Here is a 27,563-nt window from a genome sequence, read left to right on the forward strand (position 1 = left end):
CGACCAAGACTTGCCAAAGGTCACCAAGCTGAAATAGATGAGCTATAATATTTTTTGGGGCTCTCCCTACTATCAGCTGAATAAATGTTCTATGCATTCATATTTAATATGAAAGTTTAATTAAATAGGGCACACAGTTAATTGTAAAACTGGTCACAATGATATTGAGAAATGATATGTAATTCTATTTCATTTTATTGCCTTTCAACAGCAACCAGAAATGATGATAAATTAAAATTTCCATTTTTAAAATTTTCATGAACTGACTCTCACAGGGCCACTCAATGTGTTTTTTTTTCATTTAAACCATTTTCTTTCAGCCTTTTTGTTCACAGCCCCATTATACGAACCTGGGTGCCCATGGTCTCTGAATTTTATTGTACAGGTATATTAAAGGCAGTGGAGGGAGAACAGGTCCTTAAGTAATCTATAGTTGTGCTTTGGGCCACTTAAGTGATCTTAAAATGCATTGCGGGTCACTTAAGGGTGCTGTAAATAGGACCGCATAGTGATTGAATGTGGGGCATAGAAATTGCCAATTCTGAGCTCGATCATTTCTTTTCCTCACAATGATAATACTGGCACGAGCAGGGAATTCACCCCCCCCCCAAATATATTCTAAGGGAAAATGGACTACTTACTGATGTCACAAGCAGACTGCGCAAGCCTTCTATCTCTAAGAGGTGCTGGTTGGTCCATATCAGTTTTTCTCACTCAGTCATTTTTGTTGTGTTCTACCTTAGCACTGCAAGCCTGAATTTTAGAATGCCAAAATAGAGCTGTAGATCAATTAACAAGGCTACAACTAGATGCTTGGTCAGCCAGGGCAAGCTTGAATTTTGATGCTCCCTTGAAATATTGAAGCCCCTTTTGGTCCAGCACCCGAGGCACTATCCACCTGATTTCCTCTAGTTGCGCTGTGTTGATCAATCAATAACTATAATATCATAGTATCAATATAATCATACACATTCTAATGTAATCAATTATACAACAGATTATTATTTTAAATGCCATGTATGTTGTAAATTTTATACGTTTGCTTTTTTTCCAGAAATAAAATGCCCATTCCCAATAACGGCCAGTTCCCAAAGTGGCCACATTTTCACAGTCCTGTTAGTAGCCGTTTCACTGTACAAGTAACATTTCAGTGTTCATGATATGTTTGATTGCATTGAATACTGTTTATGAGGGTTCTGCCATATAATATTAATCAATATTGGAAGTATTTTGTTCGTACTTATGATCAATAATTTTCGCCATTTTACATTTAAGTAATTTTTGTGAATCTCACATTTTCTGGCTATCGTGAAGATACTTTCACATCAAAGTTTGTTATTTCCGTTTTTAATGTCTCGAACTATGTGTATATATATCAATGTGCAAGAGCTGAAATGTGTGTTTTTCAGAAGATAAGGAATCCTGCAGAAAGCACAGGCATCGAAAAGATAAATCTGACAGATCAAGCAGGCATTCAAGTTCCAGGTCAATCAGGGATTGGAGTCAATCTCCAGGTCGCAGGAGTGAACCTCCATCACCACGAATACGACCTGGAGGTATGTTGTACATTTGCAGCTTTATAATAAATATCTACTTTTTGATAATCAAGTACTACTACTCAGAGGCGTTGACATGAAGAAAACTTTGTAGGGGCTGAAAGTTGCTGACCCTTCTATATATATACGAGACTCAAGCGTGTGCGCAGGAGGAGGAAGGTGCATTTTTTTCTTTCAGAAATTATTGAGAGAGCTCAACCCCTTACAAAATTTATTGGGGGGGGGGGGGCTCGAATGGCCTCAGCCCTAGGTTCTTTCCTTTTTTTGTCTTTTGGGATATATACTGAAAATAACGGTAATTTTTCCGCTACCAACCTGCATTCAAAGACAGCATATCTACGGTGCAAATTCGCTTGATTTCCCACAAGACTGCACACGTGCCTTTGCGAAAAATCGAAAAGGGGGTTGGTTTACTCGTTTAAATTACCAAAAAATTTCTGAGATCGTTGGAAAAAACGGGATCTGTAAAAAACTCCAGCTAAAAATATAGATAGTTTTGTCTTCTAGCCACTATGCAGTCATGTGTTTATTGTCTGTGGTTGCCGATCGTGCCAATTTCACATCGTGAAAATCTGATTTGGTGAACAGGGGCGGCTTGAGGAAAGAATCTCTACCCATGCAGAAATTATTTTTAACACTAATGACCATGTTTTTTTTGTCGACAAAATTGTTCACCCTTTCAACTGCATTTGGCACCCCTCCTACAGCCAGGGTTGTCAAATTTGCTCCCCGGGTAGAGATACCCATCCCCCTGGGATTTTTCGAGGAAAATGGGTTTTTTTGGAGAAAATTGTTTGTTTTCGAAGAAAATGTGTTGCTTTCAGGTTAAAATTTTATTTTAATGTTAGTTTATGTATATTCAAAAAATTGCTGCATAGTGCAGTGTTTAGAATATGTATATTTTGAAGTATTTTTAAAAGATTTTTTTTCGGAGCAAAAATTAGAAATACTTTCTTGGAATCAAACATACACACTTTTTTATAATTCTTCTGATTACCTTTTCTATGTAAGCATCAGGGCTGTTTGGTGTATTCTGATGGTACATATTTAAATGGTGTAAGATGACATAAGTGATTTTCAAAAAAATCTCATAGAAGGTGGCCTGAATATAATTTTTTTATATTAAGTGTCTTGTTGCTCACAAAGTTATATATAGAAACCAAAATTTCTCATTCTTGCCACATTTTCTAACTATTGGCTTCATTCTGATGCTCTATCTTTAGCAAATTGATGAATAAGGATTGCATTACACATCTTGTTGTAGTGGTATATTCTCACAGGGTTGTTTTGTTTTTTCCTTCACAAAGAAGCAGCAACAGTAGTGACACCATCATGCTAGGGACAGGTGGTCTTATAATCTAATAAAAACACCAGCTGTCCCTAAGCGACACCAAGACCAGTGCACTAGTAGTTACATTACCTCACAGACATCTTCATTTTCTTTCCCATAAGAAGTAGCACATATACTGTATATCACCCAGCCTTAATATTCAATAGTGTTTTTTTTTACTTTCACCATTAAGCCCAGTTAATCAAGGTTCAGTAGTAACAGCTTAATGAAAAATAACTATATACAGGATGATTATAATTAAAGTTGATTCCAAAACTGTACAATAAGAGGTACTGGTCAGAATGACTTGAAAATTTGCATGGGTACTTTGGAAATTTCTTTGGGAGAAAAAAGAAAGTGCAAGTAGATGATGCTTGTACTTGGCCAGCAGTTCTATTTTGTGCAACAACATCATTTCGACAGTTCAACAGCATCAGTGTGTGAATAGCACAACTTTTATCAAGATGCACATCACAATACCAGCAAAGAAGCTACTGAGGAGACCCATTTTGACAATAACAGGATGGCACGATACTTGGCCGGCCATCAGTTTACCTGACCTTAACCCTTGCAACTTCTGGCTGGGGGGGGGGGGGATACCTCAAAATCTCATGAATAGAGGTTGGATTGCAAAACATTGGTGATGTGCAAGCTCATCCACATCATGACCATAACATAGTCTGATCTGTAGTTAAACAAGCATTTTTGTGCTTTCACTTCATTTCCAGATTACGATGGACAGTATATTTAACATTTCTTGAGTAAGCTGTAGTTATTTCTTAAATTACTTCATTTTTCTGATGTTTCCATGAATTATGAAATCGTGCGATGCTAACTACACTGGTGTAAGAAATTAAGAGAATTTGCAGACTTGGTCAATTATCTCTAAAACTACCGTGCCAATTTTAATTAAATTTGATATGTGCATACATTGATACAATACAAAACAAGTGACCATTCAACAATTGTAATACACACGCATGATCGTGCGTAACACTCGTTGGAGTCGGAAGGTATGAAACAGAATAAACAAAAAAATTGGTTAATAGATGGGTTAACAGGGGTTATGGTCCCCTCTTACAGATACACAGGTCTCGCAGCATGATTTCATACTTGAAATAAGGCAGTTTATCATTTCCTGTGGCGATTGGTCCCACTCGTTCAGCAACACTGTTTTCATTCCCTGGATGGTTCCCAGAGGGGGGTTGCGAGTTGCAATTGCCCTCTCCAGAGCATCCCAGATATGCTCTATAGGGTTAAGATCTGGAGATCTGGCTGGCCAATCCATCCAGCGAATATCCTCACTCTCCAGAAAATTGTTGAGCAGAAGAGCTCTATGTGGCCTCACGTTATCGTCCATTAAAATGAACTCAGGGCCAACTACACCCCTGAAAAGGTGCACATAGGGCTCCAAGACCTCATCCCTATACCTCACACCAGTCACAGTGCCTCTTTCAAAGATATGGAGAGGCGTGCGGCCATCCAACATGATACCTGCCCAAACCATTAAACCTCCTCTGCCATAATGGTCGATTTCGCGGACATTGGAGGGTAGGTAGCGGGTCCCTGGTTCTCTTCATATGAACGTACGGCGAGAATCGGTGCTTAGGCTGAACCGGGACTCATCAGTGAAGAGAACGGTGGCCCATTGATCCATACTCCAATCTCTATGCACCATGATAAACGGATTTTCCTGTCCGTAGAAGTGAGCGGGACGCAAACAGCAGGTCTTCTTGCATACAACCCTCTCTCATGAAGTCTTTTGGAAATAGTCACCCTTGATACACGGGTTCCTGTGGCTGCCTACAAGTCACGAGAGAGCTGAGAAGCTGTAGCACTCCTGTTACGCCTTGCTATAATAGACAAATGGCGATCTTCTCTGGCCGTCGTGGTTCTTGGACGACCTTGCCCAGGCTTTCTCTCGATGGATCCGGTATCCTGGAACTGTTTCCATAAGTTACACACGACTCTGGGCATTAAATTGAACTCTCTACAAATCTGGACTTGAGATTGGCCTGCTTCTAGCCTCCCCACAATTCGCCACTTTATTCCATCATCTAAACGTTGGTGGTTACTCATTTTTACTGTTAAAATTTGAAATTAACCGATTGCTGCAAAATATCACCAAGACATTCGCCAAGGTGTACTAGCGAACGAAATGCGTCGTAACTTACGCGTGCTTATAAAGCCTGTTTCTCTACTGGCTCCGCCTACTGCAACGTCCCTTATGGGAGTTGCTTGCCCGGTTCGAAATATCCAGTAATAAGATGGCAAACGACAAGTGGAAAATGATTGCAAATAAACTTTCGCATGAAATATTATTTATTAAATTCAATTATAAGTTAATCAATTTTAACAATAGATTAGTATAACGTGGAGCCCTCTATTTAACATTAACAGAAAGATACTGGCTCACCAATTGATGATCATCAACAGTCAAACTTTTATGCTGATCGGATATCCGATGTTGTTAGTCACTTCGACGTAGCTTTTCCCCGCAAGTATCAGTGAAGGTTTCTCGGTTGAGAGCCGGATCATTTCGATTAGCACCAGGAGGCCCCTCGGTTGAGGGCCAGACCACCTTGATCAGCTCCAGGGGGGCCTCTCGGTTGAGGGCCAGACCACCTTGATCAGCTCCAGGGGGCCTCTCGGTTGAGGGCCGGACCATCTTGATCAGTTCCAGGGGACCTCTCGATTGAGGGCCGGACCACCTTGATCAGTTCCAGGGGGCCTCTCGGTTGAGCGCCGGACCACCTTGATCAGCAATGAAGAATTTTGACTGTGAAGATTAATTAATTTTTTCGATTCCGGACCTGGAAACGGATTCAAACACTGTAAATTATTGCATTTTAACTAATTATCAGCTTAGTTTCCCAGCCTAAGGCCAATGGATACGGTAGCAAGACGGTGAACTGTCCTACTAGAGGGCTTCAGTTGAAAAGAACAAACAAAGGATGAACACTGAGTGAGAGAGTATTGTTACAATGTACGGCCGGTAGTTAAGGAAAAACTTTCAACCACACGTGTCTAAGCAAGCCAATCGGCTTCAAGGTTGCCTCATTTGCATGTGATCGCAGGCGGACATCACGATAAGCCATACGATCACCGCTGCCGATGAGGAGTAACATTATTTATGACAACAATAGATCATGTGACGCCGATTACAGACTTTTACGCCGGGGGATCATCGGCACGTTACACTACACACACGTGTACGCTTACGTATTTGACGTACAAGATTTGCATTTTTGTCTAGAAGCAGTGGTTTTACATTCAGTTCAGTTCTTTTCATGAAATTCGATAAAATATGCTAATTCTCTTAATTTATTTCACCAGTGTAAGTTATCATTTTTCCCTGAATGGCCATCGTTCCCACTCTGCTAGCAAATTTAGTGTTAAATGAATACAGTGTCGTTAATTTTCCATTTTTAAGTATTTTTTCCCCTTTGCCATATAAAATTCCATTGCTTCATGAATATTTATGTAAATTTTCAAGTAATTCTGACAATGGCTCTTTTTCTACACAGTGTTTTAAATTAGAACTTGAGTTATATATAATCACCCTGAATATCGTAAATCATTGCTAATTAATCTGCATTATTAATGCTTCATTAAATATATTATATTCACCTAATTTTTATCACAGTTTTTGTAAAATAGCTTCCTAATTAAGTATAATGAAAGTAATTGGAGAAAAACCCCTTTATAACCCCCTTTACTTTAACCATATGGTTAATAGTAACATTAACAATTTTCAAACACACAGTAATTTATTGAGTTCAGCAAAAAAATAATTAAATTGCAAAAGGTGGTTTTTATTAAAATGTAAGAAATATTTCTAGATTGATTAATATGGGAATAGTGTTAATTACATTAATTAGCATTTTATTTTAATTAATTATTAGAAGTTTAAATAATTTTCAGAAATTTTATTGTTTTTAATGTTAATGCTATTTAAACCAAAAAAACCCAGTTTTTGGTTCTTTTATCAACCCTGGTAAGCATTTAGGTGCAAGATTCACATATTAAAATATTACAAGAAACCACAAACAGAAAAATGTAACCATGAACACTTAGATATGTAATATATGTATTATACCTGATATGTGATAAACATATCCAAAGAAATTATTGCTTATTTATAATACATAATAGTTTTCCACGCACGCACACACACACTTGTATAAATAAATTGAAGCCTCTGAAGAAGTAAACCAATGTATGTAAACTGAATTTTCATTCAAAAAATATTTACATGTTTGCATTACATTTTTATAAATTTTATACAGGTACATCAGACTTTCATAACTGAAATATCAAGAGACAAAAATAACATTAGCTCATAACCAAAAGAAAATAACTTTGTGAGATTTTTGAAATTGTACAAAAAATATTGGTAACGAACACCTTCAAGTGAAATAGAACAAAAAGTAGTTTGTCTCCAAAAAAATAAGACCTAACCAGATAATAAGCCTTAGCTTCATTTTTCAAGATGCTCATACGCCTAACCCCCCTCCCCCGAAAATTAGCCTGTTAAAATCGTCAGCCAGATGAAGGCATTCTGTTACTATACACGACACTACTTCACCAAACACCAACTCTGACCATATCGCTATATTGCAATTTACTGCCATTAGTGAGATGGGTTGGAAGTGAAGGTGCTGTCTATCGGTGGTTGCCTTGAGTTCGTTTGGGAAAATATCTTATCTATATCCTCCCTTGGGTTCGAACCCGGGGCCCTGACAACAACCTTCACGATAGTAGACGAGCATCTTACCACCATGCCACTCGGGCACCCACTATACACGACAGGTTGTCTTGTATAAAGTGATATTAATATACAATAATGTTATTGACATTTGTATGTAATGATAATTCAAGTTATTCTGTAAATGTAAGTTCCCAAAATTGGCTAATTTGGACAAGTGGAAAGCACCTGCAGAGTAATGAATTCTCATAATGACTGCTATCTCCTCCTCTTAACCAGATCCTTTTTTAATTAATACTGCTCTTTTAAAAATATTTCAGAATTTAATTTGATGAAGCAGGGATATTTTTCAACAGTGAGGAATTCAAGAAAAAGAGAAGCATATGACTTCAGCTCTCGGAAGTTTGGGTTCGATTAAAAAAAGAAAAACTTAATGGTTCTGGTTATATAGTTAAAGGTTTTATTTTTGACAGATCACGACACTTTTGAATACATTTTCTGCAGGGTTTGAAAAATTTGAAGAAAAAAATAATTCAGGCACCATCCTGATTTCTCAGAATTTTCATTATCCAAATTCATTTGTTTTACCACAAATAATTTTCTTGCAGTTCTGCATATAACTCAAGGTTCAGATACAATTATGCAGAAGTGGGTGTGTTTGTGTGTAAAAAATTATTCCCTTGATTTATGTCAATTTTATTAAACAAATATATAGTTTAATGTGCACCAAAAATCATGTCTATTTAGATATAATGTAATATGTACATATAAAGAACATCCATACATGTTTAAATTAGATGTGTTGAGGTTGTGAAAATAGGAAATTCAATTTTCCTCATTTTGCCCAAAAAACCCGCCTGGGCTGGGTTTTTTATAACCCTGTCTAGAGCAGCGCCCAAAGTCAAAGAAGGAGTTTGTACTAAGAGGATGCTCATTTTACATAACTTCTGTGAGATACCTATTATATATAATAGGTATCTCACAGAACCTATTATATATAGTCCTACCTTTCCAAAACATGTTGTTGGAGCGAATGAAATGTTTGCACCCTCTCTTGTTTTTCGCACTCCCTCTTGTGCATTGCCAGGATGTTGCTTAACATTGTATCATCAACAGAATTATCAATTATGTGTGATGAATGGGTTGCACTACAATGCAAAGAATTACAAGAAGTAATAATCAGTTCATAGAATAGATAGATATTGGGCAGATATATTCAAACTTTGCAACCTTGAAAGCAGCCCAAAGTTCAAAATTTCTCCAGTTTTGGTGAAGGCTTTTTTTATCTTTAGCACATGGTAATGCAGACAGTGAAAGAGAGTTCAATGTTAACAAAAGTCTTTTTGAACAGTGAAAAATCTGTCCATCAAATGCTTTAATAGAATAAGACACACAAAATCTTATGTTCAATGGCATGAGAAATTTGAAAAAAATTGTCATTGAGATGCTGAACTTCTGAAAGCGACTCGTGATTTGTATAGAAAATATTGTAACAGGCTTCATGTTGACAAAACAGCAGAGAAAACATTTTTAATCTATTAACATCCTATTATGTTGAGAAATAGTTTAAGTAAATAAAGTATTTATATTTTTCTCGTTTTTTGCATTTCGCTTTTAAATTCTGTGACAAGCTAACTTTTTTCCCAAAGAAACCCTTATTATTTTCTGCACACACTTTTTTTGCTATATCAGGATGAATAAGATTTTGGTGTTCAAGCAGCAGAAATTCTTGCTGCCTAGGTTTTCAGTATGCATGGTGTTTAATTTGAAAAAAGGCTAATAATTTTTATTTGTCATTTCAGTAATGTATGTTTTAGTAGTGATAGATAAAGATACTTGAGAAAAAATTTAAATGGATTATATTTGTCTCATTATTTCAACCTTCCAGAATAATCAGTCAAAATGTTTAAAAAAATTTTCAATCTCACTCCCAAAAATGCTCTCCCACCCCTCTAAGAATGCTAACCTATTTCTAACCTTTGCCTACTAGTATTTTTATGTGTTTCTTATCTGGAAGTTGCAATAAATGAACAAAGTCATTGAATTTTTTTTTGATTTAAAAAAATCTTATTCATTTGAAGGTGATTTTTAAATCTGAAATCACTAATTTTGTTTGCATACACTTGTACATGAGTATGTCTATGTCCCTCTTTTTTCAGACTCGCCTTCTAGATCAGGGTGGGATGATGATGAAATAACGCCACGTCGCTCTGTATGGGATATGCCCACCCCTAGCAGGTCAGAAAAAGATGGCAGTAGAAGTGAACGTAGTGTACACAGGAGCAAAAGGTATATATTTATCAACAATATAAAGGCCTATATTATTTGTATAGTTTGTTTTTTCATTGGGTAATGTCATAGTTTAATGACAAAATGTTATAAACAACTTACTGGAGACAGGTAATATAATTAAATATTGATGTCTATCTGTGGGTACAATGATGTCTTCTTATTGGGGATAGAATCTGTATAGTCGTGGATATGCCATATTTACTTGCATGTAGGACGAGCAGGGTTGGTAAAAAAACCAAAAAGCCGGGGTTTTCTTGGTTTAAACCAGTTTTTTGTTTTAAATATTACATTAAAAACAATAAAATTTATAAAAATCGTTCAAACTTCTAGTAATTAATTAAAATAAATGTTTATTAATCTAATTAACATTATTCCCATATTAATTAATCAATAAATATTTCTTACATTTAACAAAAACCAATTTTTATAATTTAATTACTTTTGCTTAACTCAATGGATTACTTCACAGGTTTGAAAATGTTTTTAATTATTAATCATATATATAATATAAAGATGTTTTCTAAAGATGTTATATAATATAAAGATGATGAGAGAATGACTTGAAAATTGACATGAATATTCCTGAAGAAATGAAATTTTATTTGGTAAAGGGGAAAAAATACTTAAAAATGTAAAATTAATGACATCATCGAACACCTGGGAAATTTGCTTGCATAATGGCAATGATAGCCAGTCATGGCAAAAAGATAACTTAATTATAGCATTGTACGATTTCATAATTCATGGAAACATCACAAAAAAATGGAGTAATTGAACAAATAACTACAACTTATTCAAGAAATGTTAAATATGTTGTTCGTTCACCGTGTTCTGGCTATGAGGTGAAAGCACAAAAATTCTGGTTCAACAACAGATCAGAATATGAGATGGTCATGATGTGGATGCACTTGCAAAATTCACCTTTATTAAACTAAACGTGCCCCCACGTTAATATTCCTGAGGAACTTCTAACATATAGGGGATGCGCTGGAGATTGCAATTCACCGAAGTTCACAATCTGACCACTGTTCATAACATTTTGAGGTACCACCTCCCCCCCCCCCCCCCCCACACACACACACAGCCAGAAGTTGCAAGGGTTAAGTTGCATCCTGTTATTTTCAAAATCAGTCTTCAGCAGCCGTTTTGCTGATATTGCAATGTGCATCTTGATAGAAGTTGTTCTATCCACACACTGATGCTGTGGAAGTGCCGAAATGATGTGACTGCACAAAATAGATTATACTGCTAGCTAAGTACATCATCATCTACTTGCACATTTTGCACTACTTTCACTTTTTTCTTTTGCCGAAGAAATTTTCATTGCTTCAGGAGTATCCATGCAAATTTTCAAGTCATTCTGACCAGTGCTTATTGTATAGTCTTGGAATCAAAACTTTAATCATAATCACCCTGTATATAGATGATTATTTTTCATAAATCTGTTACTACTATACAGTAGAACCTTGATTAATTGGGCTTAACAATTGAAGTATAAAAAAGTATTGAATATTAAGACTGGGAGATATTGTTACGATATATAGACGATAGATGGCGCAAAGGCATGCGATTGGCGAAGAACTGGTGGAGGGTTGAACAGAAGCTTCCAGAAGGTTACGCTCATCCAGACAGTGGTGCCACAAAACTGGTACTATGGAATAGAAATTTGTGGAATGTTCTTTTTCTCGAAGTTTTGACCGGAGCTATAAATATGAGGCTCACAAGAGGGATGTCAGATTCCAGAATAGAGAGAGACTGGATGAAAAGTCAGTTGTGATTGAACTTTACGAGAAAGTTGTTAGCTCTCTGATTAGTCTGCAAATACGTGTAAATTGCTGTTCTGTAAATAAATCTGTGTTTGTCCGTCGAACCACTTCTTGCTTTGTAATCTCGAAGTCTTGCGAAAAATTATCACAGTAGGAGATGTGCTACTTCTTATGGGAAAGAAAATGAAAATGTGTGTGAGGTAATGTAACTACTAGTACACTAGTCTTTAAAGACAGCTGGTGTCTTTATTGGATTATAGGACCACCTGTGTGCCCCTAGTATTTGGTTTAACCAAACAACCCTGAGGACGAGGTATGACTGTAGAGATCAAAATAAGTAAAACTAAATTTCTTAATTCAACTTCTTATTTTGTTTATTCTTAGATAATAGCAAAGTTTTTTAGGGCGAGACTGCATAAAAGCAGGGCGACGTATGTTCGGTATTACTGTATAGGAGGACTTCTAAATGAATTCTGGAGGCATCAGAATGGTGTTACAAAGTACTGTGCCTCAGCTCTGATGCTACAGTTGGCATCCCTGTGTCAAACTAAATCTGTGTCCCTGAATCAAATGCTGTCCCAAAAGTGTTGAAAACTAAATTTCCATTGATTCTGGAACTATTTTTCAGTAGTTTTCGATTGTTTTATTCATCAATTTTCAAATATTTTGTTAATTAATTTTCAATAATTTTACTCCCTGATTCTTTGATTTTTTTCATCAATATTGAATTTGTAATAAATCTTGAATCATTGTTTTCAATCATTCAAAGTTATTATCTCTGGAGTTATTTATTTAATTTATTTTTACTGATTTTTCCTTCTAGTGAAATTTTTTGTTTTGATATTCGCATGTGTATATCAGGATTTTAGCTAGATAAAAAATTCCTTTGCAGCAAAAAAGCAAAAAAAAAGCTTTAGCGAAATGCTAATGAGATTGATGGATGGATGTTTACTCATTTCGTAGGCCTACCTCCTGTACTAATTTTTGCGAAAGTGGCCACTGCTACTTTCGCATTCTAAGATTTTCTTTCACATTTTGCAAAAAATGCAACCTTAGCATCAACCCTGGTGTATATATAGGATGACATAGGTTTTTGAAGCAGTGAAAATTTAATAAAAACCTTGTCCTATACGCAAGTAAATACAGTAATTGGCTTCTAAAAATTAACTAAAAATATTTTAATTTTTTTTTCAAACTTTTTGTTTTGTCTTGTTTCATATCTTTAAAAACACTGAATGATTTTAATAAATGCAATAAATATTTAAAAATTTCATTCAAAAGTAATTAAGAGGTTAATAAGATTCAACTTAAACAATTATTCTTGTATTTTTGGTTACAAGAATGTTTCTCCATACTGAATGGTTTTTTTCCAGACATAGATCTAGTACCGATTCACCAGTACCAACTCCTGCATACAAATACAATCCTTGGGTGAGAGACCGGAAAAAGACTGGGGCAACTCCAAGGACAGAAGGTGATGACCAAGGTAAGCATGAATATCATCTTAGATATTGGTAAAGTGATATAAATAAGGGTAACTGAGATTCCTACTAAAGAAAAATTATAGAATAATAATTTAGTTAATTAAAAATTTTCAGAAAAATAATGTGTAAGCAGACCTGCCAATTCTCTAGATTTTTCATCCTTCCTCCTGCTCTCCGAATTTGTTAAAATTTCTTCGGATTTTGGCAGAAAATTAGATTTTACGTGAGCTTTCATGTCGTGACGTCAATGATTGCAGTCATCGTTAAGGAAAACACCCATAGAGGACAAACGTGGTCATTTCCATCGAGCAACCAGGAAAAAAGTCTTGGTGACTGCATATAAGCAACTGGCAACGACGTGACTTTACATAGTGTTTATTGGCAATCATTTATCGGGAGATGACCTTGGTTGCTTAAATTCCTGTATAATTATTATTGTACTAGCTATAATACCCGGTGTTGCCCGGGTTTTCTTTAAGGAGGCTTTTTTGGATCACGTGATATCTCCCTCTTTCTTTGAGGGACATGCAAACCGTGTCTAAGTTCACCAATATGGCTATTTGATACGCGACTCATGAAAGAAACAAATCTAGATTTAAAGAAACGTGAAAATAAATATATATTTTTTTTTTCTTTAAAGGGTGCTAGGTATTTCGATTCCTCCCTTTGAACTTCAAGTTATCCATTTCTGCCTGTTTCTGCTTCAAAAAATGCTTAATTAAAGCTGTGGAATTTCTTCGATGTACTTTTTACGGGCCCATAATTAATTTTAAAGCAACCTAAATTATATGAATTTATTCAGTTATATATTAAAAGACAATTCGGGGACATTAATTTTCATGTTTGAGAAGATATAAATAAAAAGCTGAAATCAATGTTATTGCATGAATATCCAACCCCAAAAATAAATGTCCGGGGCTAATTACTTCATATTTAATCTCCTGGGCTTCGTATATCTCTAAGCGAACACAATATTTCAAAAATCGAGTATTCAATACAATTTTTAAAATTATTGATATGACAGAAAAATTCCCAACAAATTTCCGCATTTCTACATTAAAATCTGCAATTTTAACACAGATTTCTTATGGGGGATCATCCTTTGTTTGGCCCTCAAAGTGATGCTGATGATGGTGTCTATTCAAAAAGCTCTCATTACTGGGAGGATTGAATAAAGTGGCAAACCATTATAAAGGCATAAACTATTATACATATACGTACAGCATTGAAGAAGTGACAAACCGTTGTAAATGCATATACACGTCTTAAACGCATTGCTAGGGAACCACGGTAACCAAATTAAACTTTCTGAAAGTGATTGTTGAGGCCCAGAAACCATTGTTGCCTGACAGTTTTTTGCCCATTTGGGGCATTTGCCTTGCTTTGATGAAATTTTAAAGTAGCCTATCGTTCAAGTCGGGTCCCATTTGGTATATATGCAAAATTTGGCGACGATCAATCTAAAATTGTAGATTTGTATAGAGAACATACATACACACACAGACAGACAGAAAATCAATTTTATATATCTAGATTCCATTAACAGCTGTGCGGTTTGAACAGAGTAGTTTTTCATCAGCAGCTTTGCATTTTGAAGTTTTTTAATTGTTTCCTCCGATTAAATGTCTTCAGAAAGAAAATGTGAAACTTTAAGCTATATAAAGCTGAATATAAAGCTTTTAAGAGTTCATATACCCAAGATTATCAATCACTGATAGCATCCACAAAAGGAAACACTTATGTTATATGAGCAGTATGTAGATGTGATTTCTTTATTCTGCATGGAAGGACTGACATGAAATTATATTCTGCTCAGGGGCAATGCTGAACCTTCCTTGTGAGGGGGAGGGGGAAGGAATTGAACTTTATCTCAATTTATTAAAAAAAATTTCTTTGAATTTTTTTTTGATTGAGTCTATTAGTGCTGGTGGGGGGGGGGGGGCCCTCGAGAGAATCTCTGTATTTCTGGATTCCAAAATTTCGCACATCTGTGTAAGCTATTAAAAATGGGAAATACAGAGGAAGGAGAGCCACCAAAAATGGAAATTTTATAAATGAATTAATTTTTTTTTTTTATTAATCTGTTTACTCATAGTAGTGTCTTCATTTTACATCAAACTAAATGGGTTGGACTATCTGGCCTTTCTCAGTTTTTTTCCCATTGTTATGTAGTTGTGATGAAATAGTTTTACTTTGAAATCATTCCTCTTGTTTCAAAATATCTGATTCATTTTAAGATTATACTGGGACCTGTAATGCCCCCCCCCCCAATGATGCTCAATATTGAAATTGTGACCAAGTTTCAGTTACCATTTTCCCATTATTTAAAAAGTTCATGCATAATATTGCCAAACACAAACACACACAACATCCACTGTTGCATGAAAGTAACTAAAATGACATCACATGTTGAGTTCTGTGCTCCTGTTTTAGTTTCTACCCCCTTGACTCACTTTATAGAATTTATTCAAAGATTGTCTTTCCTTGATTCACCCTGTGTTGAATGTTCTTGTTAAGCATATCTTTCTGTGATAATCTATTAATACTTTCAAAACAGTTTTTTAAAAATTATAAAACAGAAGCTCTTTCTCTCTTACACATTTATGGAAATCTGTTTGAACTTTATTTTGCTCATTCTTTTTTATGTCATGTCACTTCACAGGTTGGTTCACTAATAACCAAAATATGTATTTGAGATTTCACCTTAGTCTTTTATCATTTGAATGCCTTAAATGCGTTCTTTCTTTCGAAATTCAGATGAAAATATACCATGGTCATCAGAGGAAGCTAAAAAAGACTGGGAGGAGGAAGTGAAAAGAATTGATCGTGAGTGGTATTCTTTAGATGAGGGTTATGATGAAGTGCATAACCCATTTTCTGGCATGTCTGAGTCATATGCTCAAAAGAAGGAGGAAGCTCTCGAACAGAGAAAACGCAAGCGAATGTCTGCCCAGCAAAGGCAAATACATAAAGTAATTTTTTTGAATATTTAACATTTAATTCTTTTTATTCTCATTTGAATTTATTTAATCATTAAATTTTCACCATCAAATTTTTTTTTTGCTGATGTTTTTGTACAACTAATGCTTCTTCCTAACACCCCAGCTACAAAAAAGCTCACTGAGTATTTATTTATGCACAGTTGTGTTCATAAAAAGTCGGAGGACCTTATTTTTGCTAAAAAATTTTAATGCATGGGTACAATTGATATACAAAGCATATAGATTTGATTCTTACCTACTAATAAAATACATATCTCACACACAAAATGGAACTATATTTGAATCATATACTTGGTTTATAACAAAAATACTCAAGCTTATGAGATAAAAAAAAAATTGGATGATTCACAAGCATTATCAAACCATCCAAAATAAACATAATACATAACATATTTGTTGTCAGTATTTGGTAGGGTACCGCATGACTAATTACTGCACTGCATCTGCGGGGCATTGAGTCCACCAAATCCATCAAATTTTTGATAAGTATTTTTTTCCATTCTTGCTGCAAAAATTAAACATTTTCACCCAGATTTGAAAATTTCATAGCTTTACACAGTAATGTTTAAGCACCTGCCATAGGCTTTCTATTGGATTTAGATCAGGTAACATCGATGGCCATTTTAGAATTCTAATTTTTTGGCGGTAAATCATGACTTCAGATTTGGCTGTGTGCTTCGAATTATTGTCTTGTTGAGAAATCCATCTTTGAAGCATTTAAGTTTTGCCATAGGGTAACACATGGGCCTTTAGAATGCCCAAATATTGTTTTTGGTCCATGATGCCTGTTATTCACACCAAATGACCAGCACCTGATGATCCAAAGAAGCCCCACACCGTAATGTTACCACCACTATGTTTAGCTGAGGAAACTAATATCTCCTGTTGAATCGCTGGGTTATTGGCTACCTAATATATCGTTGTTCACTCAATTCAAACATTTGGAACTTGAATTCCTCACTCCAAAAAACGTTTGCCCATTGTTTAGGAGTTAAACTTTAGTGTTTCTGAGCAAAATTAAGTCTGCCTTTTTATTTTTAACAGAAATCAAAGAATTCTTTGTGGGTCTTCGCCACCAAGAAGACGAGCTTCATAAAGAGGTCACTTGATTGCAGAGACACTTATAGAAACTATAAACTGGCTTGGAATGCTTGGTTTATCTCCATTGCACTCTTTACCGAATGGTGCTTCATCAAGCGATCGATTCTGGAACAAGTTTTTCTTGGGTGACCAGAACCAGACTTTGTTTACCTCACCACACACTTGAAACTGCTTCCAAACACCACATATTGTCGATTTTGGAACACTTAAAAATTTAGAAATAGAAATGTAGCTTTGCCCATCTTGGATAAGTTTCACGGTCTGTTTTTTTATTTCCAGAGAAATTTTTCTTTTACGAGGCAAAAATAGCTCACCTTCAAAGTTGCAAGAAAAATGATTTTAAATTGAAAAAATGAAAAAGAAACTCCAGAAACAAGAAAAATTCACACTGTCCAATTTTTATGAGCTTTGAACGAATTCCTTTCGCAGAGCAAGATGTTATATACCTTTTCTTTTCCTATAAAATTAACTCAATCATAAGAGTTACATTATATAGACATCATACAAGATAATACCGATTTGCATAACATGATTTTTAGTTAATTTAGGAAACAAACCAATTGCCCGATTTTTTTTTTTTGAACGTAACTGTACATAAAGTGAAGCGCTAAAATTTTGTTTCTTGCATCATAAGTTTTCTCTTTGGACATTTTTTTCTTGTGTACCGTTACATATAGGTAAAACTGTTAGAAAATTAGTTGGTACAACAAAATATCCTTTCTGTAAAGTATAAAATCAAAAGTAATGTTTTTTTATAGGATAATGAAAAATGGGAGACAAATCGTATGCTTACCAGTGGAGTTGTACAGAAATTAGAATATGATGAAGACTTTGAAGAAGACAACGAAGCAAGGGTGCATCTACTTGTACACAATGTTGTGCCTCCATTCTTAGATGGCCGCATTGTATTCACCAAACAACCTGAACCTGTTGTGCCAGTAAAGGTGATGTATTTATTTTTTCTTTAATTTGAATTTACTTCTAGCATAGTAAAAACAGACTAAAACAAGAAAATTGTTTTAGTCTTTTTTAGACTGAAATTAGTGGGGAGGGGAGACAAAAGATGCCCATGATAAATATAGATGCCGTTTGTATTAATATACATCAACTGTGAGTTTGAGGGGAGAAAAAGTAAATAAGGCAACATTTTGGGAAAAAACCCTATAAAAATCGCATTATAATCTAAAGTTTGTTTTTCCATATGCAGCTGTACCAGGCCTTGCAGTGGAAGAGACCTTGCATTCATGTTCACCATGGCAAAAATATATATATTTTTTGTAACAATAAAACACGATAGCTACACTTCAACTATAAAAATGTTTGCTAGTATTTTAAGTCATATATATGACGAGTTAGCACAAATTATTCATTCATCCCACAAAAGAGGCCTGCTATGTTTTTTGCATCGGGCTCGGTGTCTCATAAGGGTGGTCCTGCAAGAAAATTATATTGACTGGCATTAATTTTATTTTTATGTTATTTCCTGAATGATCATTATTTTCTGCTCTAACAAAATCTTGGTGTATACCAAGGGTTAATGTTTCCCAAGTTCTTCTTCAATCTGAGGAAAGCTGGAAGTTCAGTGCTCCAGTCCCAGGAATTTCCTTGAATTCAGCTATCACAAACATGTGAGCAATTTAAATAAATTAAAAGGTATTCAATAACAAAAAAACTTTAAATATCCATAACTTTTTAATACTAAAGTTTATCAATTGGAATCGAAAGTTTACTAATTAGCTTAAAAAAGTTTAAACAACTGATACATTGATCTCTAAAAACAATTTGTTATCTTCTCACCGGAGGTTCAACTCCAGTGCTGGTGAAGGTGTTTGGGAGGGGAAAATGAATGTATCCTGCAGATTGCCTATGGTGCTGTAAGCCTAAACTACTATTTAGTAATGGGTGCGGTTGATCAATTGCTATACTCCAGTTAATCCAATCAACTATTATACTATAATGTTCTCATTGATTAGAAGAAATTATCATGCCTTAAATTATTCCACAATATTGTTGGAAATAATGTAATGTCATAAAAAATTTCTTTAGAAAAACTTACTGAACTGCAGAAAAGTTTTTTCTAAATGTAATTTTAATAGTTGTAGACTAATCCTTCAAACAATTTGAGTTAGTTTCATTTTTCAAAAAACATTTCATTGAATTAGTTTTGAAACAAAGAGATTTGCTGTTGTATAAAAAGTTTCACATTCTGTAATTGTAGCAACCTTTCAGTGACTATGAATGAATGTTAATGAATTCGAATGGGTGGAAAAAAAAATTCAAATTACATATTTATTCCAAGTTCAGACTACCCAAAAAATTAACAGCTCCCAAAAGAATCTTCAAAACTTTCTAAATTCTATTACTCTGCAACAAGAATTAATACAGTGCAATCTCGTTAAATCGAAACATACGAATATGTTGAAATTTTATTATAACCATAGTTGATACGATGCTAATTTAAATGAAGAAAAACATCTCCTTTATACTGCATTATCACAACTCATTTTCAAAAATTCATTGGAAAAATTTTACATCACTTTCATGTGTTTCAAAAGTTCTATGTTTCATTGTTTCTGCCATTTGTTTGTTGATTGATGTGTGTCTATAAAATTCTTCCCTACATTTTTGGATGGGGGTTAATTACTTCCTGTTATTCCTTTGTTTGGAACCGGAAAACTCAACCTGTGGACTACAAAAGCCAGATGAATGTGAATGATTTCTGAAATTTTTGAGCGAGATATTTGCAAAAAAACTGTATCAAAATGTTTTAAGTGAGAGGAGAAAAGTTATTTTGGACAATAGCACTGCTCATTCACAAACAACAGATCTTCCAGCAATCACAATATGCTTTTTTGCCAGGGTTGGTAGGTTTTTGTCAAAAACCTCAAATATTGCTTTTCAATATAAAAATTCCCATTGGAATGTTAATTGCATGTGATGTTTAAAGTGACTATGTAATACAAAGAATAAATACTTAATATAATTGTAACATAATTTTCTGCTCTCTATAGGATTATTTTGCACAATATATGTTTTTTCATATAAAAAATACAATTTGAATGCAACATAGCATAAACACTGAATGAAAAACTATGGAATGATTTGATATTCTTCTGTGGCATTGCTGCCGACACGTGTGGGAAGAGCAAGCTACTTCCCCAGAGCAATGATTGATGTACGCATTCAAAGTGCCATCGTGTGATTATTCGAGTTATCACTCCTCAGTTCGTTTTTTGTCCTAGTACATAATATGTCATGTAAATAAAGTCCGTCCTTTCATTTAATATAAAATGCACGTCTGTCTTGAATTGAAACTACATGCAACCGTCCCCATATCGCCCAACAATGGTGACCTTGGACAATTTGATCATCAGTTGACATTTTACCTAAAAAGAAACAGCGAGTGCATCGCAATGGAAATAACACGTGCAGTTCAGCATCCTCGCCCACGCAAAAGAAAAATCATGACGGACGTTGCAGCAGTAAAGATGCCATCATACAATTTCGCTGATCCTACATTGTGGTTCCTGATGTGTGAATGAACTTTCGAATTGGGGATTCCAAAACCACAGTAATGAACAGCTTCACAAAATTCAACTACATAGTAACCCATCTACCACGGAAGCAGCTTCCATCATCTGCGATGTCATCACGAATCCAGTGGCAACAGTTCCCTACAGGCACATGAAATCCGAATTAATCAAGTGCAGCGGTGAATCATCACAGCAAGAGATACGAAAACTTCTCACTGGGCAGCAACTTGGTGATCGTTGCCCAATTGAACTTTTGCACGTCATGCATCGTCATGCAGAATCACACAGCATGCCAGACGAATTTATGTTGGAACTGTTTCTTCATCATTTACCAACATTGGTTCAATCCATCTTGGCTGCGGTCACATCACTTACATTGGACAAAGCGGCCATCATCACTGTCATTGACGTAGAACCACAAGTAGTAAGTGCTTGTTTTAACTCTTCCGTGAATTTGACCGAGGAACGTTTGTTGTCGGAAATTGAAAAGCTGTATCTACAAATAGATGAAATTTACCGCAGACGAAGTCGTAACCCGTACTGAAATCGCTACCCATAACAGGGTAGCATGTCGAAAAATCATGACGAGTGTTGGTATCATTGACGATTTGGCACCAATGCCAAGAAATGTGTCGCTCCTTGCAAATATTCTGGAACTGAGCTCAGGAAAGAGTAGAGGCAACTTCCTGTTTGCCACTTACGTCACGTCGCTTGTTTGTGAAGGATATTAAAACTAACATGTTTCTCCTTGGTGATATGGGCAGTGATGTTTCTATCTTTCCAGCAAGCCTTTTTCAGCGTAAGCAACAGCCTGTTCAAGCATTCATAGCCGAATTCATCATCTATCAAGGTGTATGGCCAATGTATTTTTTCCGTGGATTTCAGCTTGAGACAAAATTTTTGTGGCCATTTTACATTACCAGTGTATCAACACCTATACTGAGTGCAGACTTTCTTCATTATTTCGACGTGGTCCCGGACATTCATAACAAGTTCCTACATGACTTGAAAATGAAATTGAAAGGTCTCAGATGCATCTCAAACACAACGTGCATTCATTTGATGAAAGCAATAACTGGTGACTCTGTATCACAAGCTGATTTCTGAATTCCCAGAGATCACTAAACTTCCGAATCCAAATGCACCAGTAAAACACAGCACCATCCATCATATATCCACAAAAGGACCTCCTGTAGTGGCGAAACCTCGTAGGTTAGCTCCAGACACATTAGAAACAGCAAAATCTGAATTCTATGACATGCTGCAACTGGAGCATTTGAGATCTTCAAAGGAGTAATTATGCATCACCACTTCATATGGTTCCCAAAAGAAGATACCTTGGAATGGAGACCTGTACGAGATAATTGTGCTTTAAATGCACAAAAAACATTAAAAGATATATATCCTATTCCTTGCATACCCGATTTTACTGCTGAACTGCATGGTACAAAAATGTTCAGCCATGTTGATCTCATAAAAGCTTACCATCAGATCCCAATAAATCATGATGATGCCCATAAAATGGCTATATGCACACCTTTTAGATTATTCGAAAGCAACTAGGATGCAATTCAGATTGTGCAATGCTTCTGCAACCTTTCAGAGATTTATTGATGAAGTGACCAGAGGACTTGCTGGAGTTTACGCATTCCTCGACGTTATCCTGATTAGATCAAAAGATCCTGATGAACACATACATCATCTCAAGACTCTTTTCAACAGACTTCAAGAATATGGACTCTGCATCAATGTCTTCAAGTGCAACTTCGATAAAGAGACTATAGACTTCCTTGGATTCCAGCTATATGCAAGTGGCATCGAACCTATGACAGATCGAGTTCAATGTATTTTGGATTATTCACAGCCAACGATCTTGACACAACTTCGAAGATTCCTCAGTATGTACAATTTTTATTGAAGTTTTATTCCAGAAGGGACCGGTGTTACATCCACTAATAAAATTTCTCGAAGGTCATAAAAATAAAAATTTATCTCATTCTGCTTGTGCCAATGATCAACTTGCATGGACTGACGGAGCAACAAAGTCTGTAACATGATGACCTGGGATCTCTTACACAAATCTCAATTCTTCAACTTAATCTTTATTTAGGCCCCAGGGCTCATTGGCTACCGGAATCCACCCAAGGTACCCGCTGGCAGTCTGGTTCAAGCCAGTTAAGTTAGTCTAACATTCGGGGGTGGGGGTCTCCTGCTGTCAGGCGAGAATGGGGCAAGAGGTCGGGCTGCAGACGTCCCATATAAATTCTGGTTTAAATTCGTGTCAGAGATCCCAATAGCTCATCTTGTTACCTTCTCTTTCCCTGTGGGAGTCCTTGCAGTTCGTCGGTGGGAACTGCATCGAGTCATCATCAAACTCAAACATTGAATTATTGCGTTGAGAAATGAATTAATTGTGCAATATGAAATATTTAGTGTTTTGCAACATGTTATATATATTTATGCAATATAATGTAAATGTTATGCAAAAGTGTTATATATACAAATGTGCAATAATTTTACCTTAACGCCGTTGGTGGGTCCTAGGACCATCTCACGGTCAATAATATTATGAGCTTATACAATTTGCGATATTGCAATATCTGGTTCAACATTATTTTTCTTGGATCCCTGAAAATGAGTTTTGATTCCCAGTAGCATTTTAGCTGGCAGTTCCTGAGGAGCGGGATCATAGGAGAGAAACTCTAGTGTATACAAAGTGTATACAAAGCCGAGTGTACAAAAGCTTTTCTTGTTGCTATTTTTCTGGGTGCAGTTTTTATATCCTAGTGGCGCTTGATTGTTAGAAATCACAGTAATTGTTATGTGTTCTGTGATTTGGGAATTATTTTTCGCCATTTATATGTGATTTATATCTCTACGATATAAATGTACAAAAAAGCACAGTTGAGATCAAATGAGCAATGAATATTTAAAAAAAATCTGATTTTGAGTTTATGTGATTTATGTTTTATAGATGTTTATTCAAATAATGTTATTTAATTTTTATGCCATTTACACCGTACATAGAAAAATTGTTAAAAAGCGTGACATAAGTAAGTTCCAGAAGTTTCAATAATACCTGAGGATAATTAAAACATTTATTTTGTTCTTTGTTTGTTACAATAAAAGTTTATGCTCACATGTTTTTTTTTCAAATTTATAGTTTTGAGATACATTTTTTGGTAAAAAAAAACACAGACCTGCCAACTCTCCAGATTTAGGCGGAAGAACTCCAGATTTTTCATCCTTCCTCCCACTCTCCAGATTTGTTAAAATTTCTCCGGATTTTGGCAGAAAATTACATTTTACGTGAGCTTTCACGTTGTCGTGACGTCAATGACTGCTGTCGTCGTTAGGGAAAACACCCATCAAGGACAGCCGTGGTCATTTCCATCAAGCAGCCATAAAAAAGTCTTGGTGGCCTCATTTAAGCAACTGGCAAAGACGTGGCTGTTTATGGGCAATCATATATCGGGGGATGACCTTGGTTGCTTAAATTCCTGTATAATTATTATTGTATTCCATTAACAGCTGTGTGGTTTGAACACAAGATTTTTCATCAGCAGCTTTGCATTTTGAAGTTTTTTAATTGTTTCCTCCGATTAAATGTCTTCAGAAAGAAAATGTGAAACAAAGCTATATAAAGCTGAATATGAAGCTTTTAAGAGTTCATATACCCAAGATTATCAGTCACTGATAGCATCCACAAAAGGAAACACTTATGTTATATGAGCAGTATGTAGATGTGATTTCTTTATTCTGCATGGAAGGACTGACATGAAATTATATTCTGCTCAGGGGCAATGCTGAACCTTCCTTGTGAGGGGGAGGGGGAAGGAATTGAACTTTATCTCAATTTATTAAAAAAATTTTCTTTGAATTTTATTACCAAGATTATCAATCACTGTTAGCATCCATGAAAGGGAACTTATGTTTTATGAACAGTATATAGATGTGATTTCTCTATTTTGCATGGAAAGACTGACAGAGAATTATATTATGCTCAGGGGCAATGCAGAGCCTGTCTTGGGGGGGGGGAGGGGAGGGATGATGGAACTTTGTCTTAATTGATTTAAAAAAAATTTCTAAATTTTTTTTTTTGGGGAATTTTTCTTGATCTAGTCTGAATGCCGGGAGGGGGGGGGGTTCCCCCTTGGGAGAATCTCCGGATTTATGGATTCCAAAAGTTGGCATATCTGAAAACAATTCAGGCAGAATGAGTGAGCATGTTCCACATACATGTATAATTATTTGTACATACATCAATAATAATATTTTGTACCATTCAATACGAAATAACCAAACAACAGAAATTGAACTAAATGATTTGTATTTTTTAATTGTGACCATTTTTATGTGACAATGATGTTCGGTTGAAATCATGACTGTAGTCTTATGTTTGAGTAAATGCATTTTGCAGGATCCTACATCAGATATGGCAATTATTTCTCGCAAAGGAAGTCTTGTTGTCAGAACATTTAGGGAACAAAAAGAACGTCGGAGGGCTCAAAAGAAAGAGTGGGAACTGGCAGGGACTCGTCTGGGAGACATTATGGGAGTAAAGAAAGAAGATGAAACTGTGAGTAATTTTTGTGGTTGATTTATTTGTTTTCAGTGAATAATTATGCAGCATTGTTTGTTTTAATGGAAAAAATTCATTGTAGAAGAATCAGTTGGTATTTTCTTGGGGTAATTATTTATATGTAAGACTAATGCAATGCCCTGATTAGTCTTACACGCAGGCTCTCCGCTTCATTCTGGCCATGATGTTTGAAGTGAACAGACATACTTTTTTTGCAGAGCAATGGAGAGTTAAGATTTCATATCCAACCCAAGTGGGATCCTCGGTCAGTGTGATTAGCAGTGATATATCTCTCCTCTGAAGACAACACCCACTGTGTGTCAGAGTGCATTAGAAGTTGCAGTTTCCATATATTTGCCTTGTTCATTGGTGATGTTTTAATATTCTTGAGCAAAGTTTATCCACTCGTCCATAAACTAATAATTATTGATTTATTGATTAGTTATAAATTATTAGTTAATTAAAAGCAGTTGCTCTGCACATTTGTTATCAATAAAATATAGGCTAATTGTGTTTACTAGGTTTTTACGGTAGTATTAACCTTTACCACTTCCTGGAGGAAACCCAACCCTGGTAGTGAAAGGGGGATCTGTCCTTCCCAAATGTCAGAAATGACTGGTATATGTGGAATTCCATGGCTAAGTTTATTGTGCTATCACTTTGGTTTCTTCTGGCATATTGAACATTAATTGCTGTGTAAGTCTAGCGACATTGACATGATCCAAAAAATAGATAAAATAAAAATAAATGCATGAAATAAAATAATAGATAAAAAATGTATAGTATTATAGTTGAATTAAATTTTCGAATTATATGTTTATATAGGATGGCAAAAATGCTGAAGATGAAACAGACTACAAAGAGGATCACAAATTTGCAGAGCACATGAAGAACACTGGTGAAGCAAGCAGCGAATTTGCTAAAAAAAAATCTATCAAACAGCAGCGGCAATTTCTACCAATATTCAGTGTGAAGCAAGAGTTGCTTAATATTGTCAGAGATAACAGTGTCATTATCATTGTTGGGGAAACTGGATCAGGAAAGACAACACAATTGACACAGGTGATATTTTTTAGTTTTATTTGATTTGATTTGAATATGTAATTATGTAGATGACTGTTGAAACTGTTAATACAAACATAAATACAAAATCCACAACAAACAAAATGTTTGGCAAGTTGGCTGAAAAAAAAAATGCCTATAAAAAATATGAATGTTGAATATATACCTAAACTACATCAAGAATACAGCAACCCAATAAGAGCAATAAAAAAAAACAATAATTTGTGATAAAATATAATACACTGTGCTTAAAATTTTTTTCATGGTTGTCTCATCTAAGTATGGATATCTGCTCGATTTTTTCCCAATGTGTTTATTCTGTTTGTTTTAAAACATGTCAATTGAGTTAGAATTCACGACCCTTGGGAGTAAGATATTCCATTTATTCACAACCCTAATGGAGAAAAGCTCCCTGCGACACACAGCACAACCTGGAATTGTCCTGTACCAATAGATATTGGTATCTCCTTGTTGAAGCAGTCGCTTGACGGTGAATTAACTCATGGCCAATCTCTTATCTATTCCGTTGGAAAAATTTTCAACTTAAATCATATCCTCCCGACACCTACGCGTTTCCAATGTAAACATATTTAAAAAATTAAGCCTCTCTCCATAGCTTAAGCCGTGTGTGCCATCATCAAGAGCACATGGCTCTTTTCAGCACCCCGCTAAACCAAGTCAATGCCCCTCTGTTCTGTATGTATGGTCTTTAAAATCTTATGACTTACTCCGGTCCAGGACAAACTAAGCCCCAGAAAAGTACCTTATCCAATGCTTTCTGAAACTCAAGATAAACAATGTCAATGTTTTTCCTTTTCCCCCAAAGCCGTAGTTAAATGATCATAGAAGCAAAGGGTGTTGGTTATACATGACTTCACCTTCCTGAATCCATGGTTGTTTTTGACATTACATTATTCTTGTTTATCCACTTTACCTATTGCCTTTTGATAATCTTCAAAACTTGAGAGAGCTCGTCAAACTGAGTTGATGATAATTCTACATGATATCTCTACTATACTTTTTAAACCATTTTGACCACACTAGCAAGCTTCCAATTCTGAGACAATACACTTAGTAACACTACTTCTGTAAATCTGTGCAACTGGCTTCAGCAATTTCTTAGCACATTTCCTAAGAACCCTAGGAT

The 27,563-nt window shown here is 35.4% G+C and overlaps 1 protein-coding gene across 4 annotated transcripts in view; it reads left to right on the top strand.

The window, feature by feature from the left end:
• The window catches only part of Prp16 (ATP-dependent RNA helicase l(1)G0007), a 104,011-nt gene that overhangs the window by 6,344 nt on the left and 70,104 nt on the right, over positions 1 to 27,563 (top strand). For 3 of the 4 annotated variants that reach the window (XM_089249148.1, XM_089249150.1, XM_089249149.1), the window contains exons 4-10: positions 1,410 to 1,556; positions 9,754 to 9,883; positions 13,026 to 13,138; positions 15,894 to 16,108; positions 17,998 to 18,183; positions 25,193 to 25,351; positions 26,180 to 26,416. In XM_089249148.1, the coding sequence (XP_089105274.1) occupies positions 1,410 to 1,556; positions 9,754 to 9,883; positions 13,026 to 13,138; positions 15,894 to 16,108; positions 17,998 to 18,183; positions 25,193 to 25,351; positions 26,180 to 26,416 (1,187 nt within the window). The remainder of the gene's footprint in view (positions 1 to 1,409; positions 1,557 to 9,753; positions 9,884 to 13,025; positions 13,139 to 15,893; positions 16,109 to 17,997; positions 18,184 to 25,192; positions 25,352 to 26,179; positions 26,417 to 27,563) is intronic. The other variant, XM_089249152.1, reaches the window with a different exon arrangement.

Source organism: Pholcus phalangioides, unplaced genomic scaffold, assembly GCF_987345545.1.
Source record: "Pholcus phalangioides strain wild (caught in Gottingen) unplaced genomic scaffold, Ppha-v1.0 ptg000021l_1, whole genome shotgun sequence".
Classification (NCBI taxonomy): domain Eukaryota; kingdom Metazoa; phylum Arthropoda; class Arachnida; order Araneae; family Pholcidae; genus Pholcus; species Pholcus phalangioides.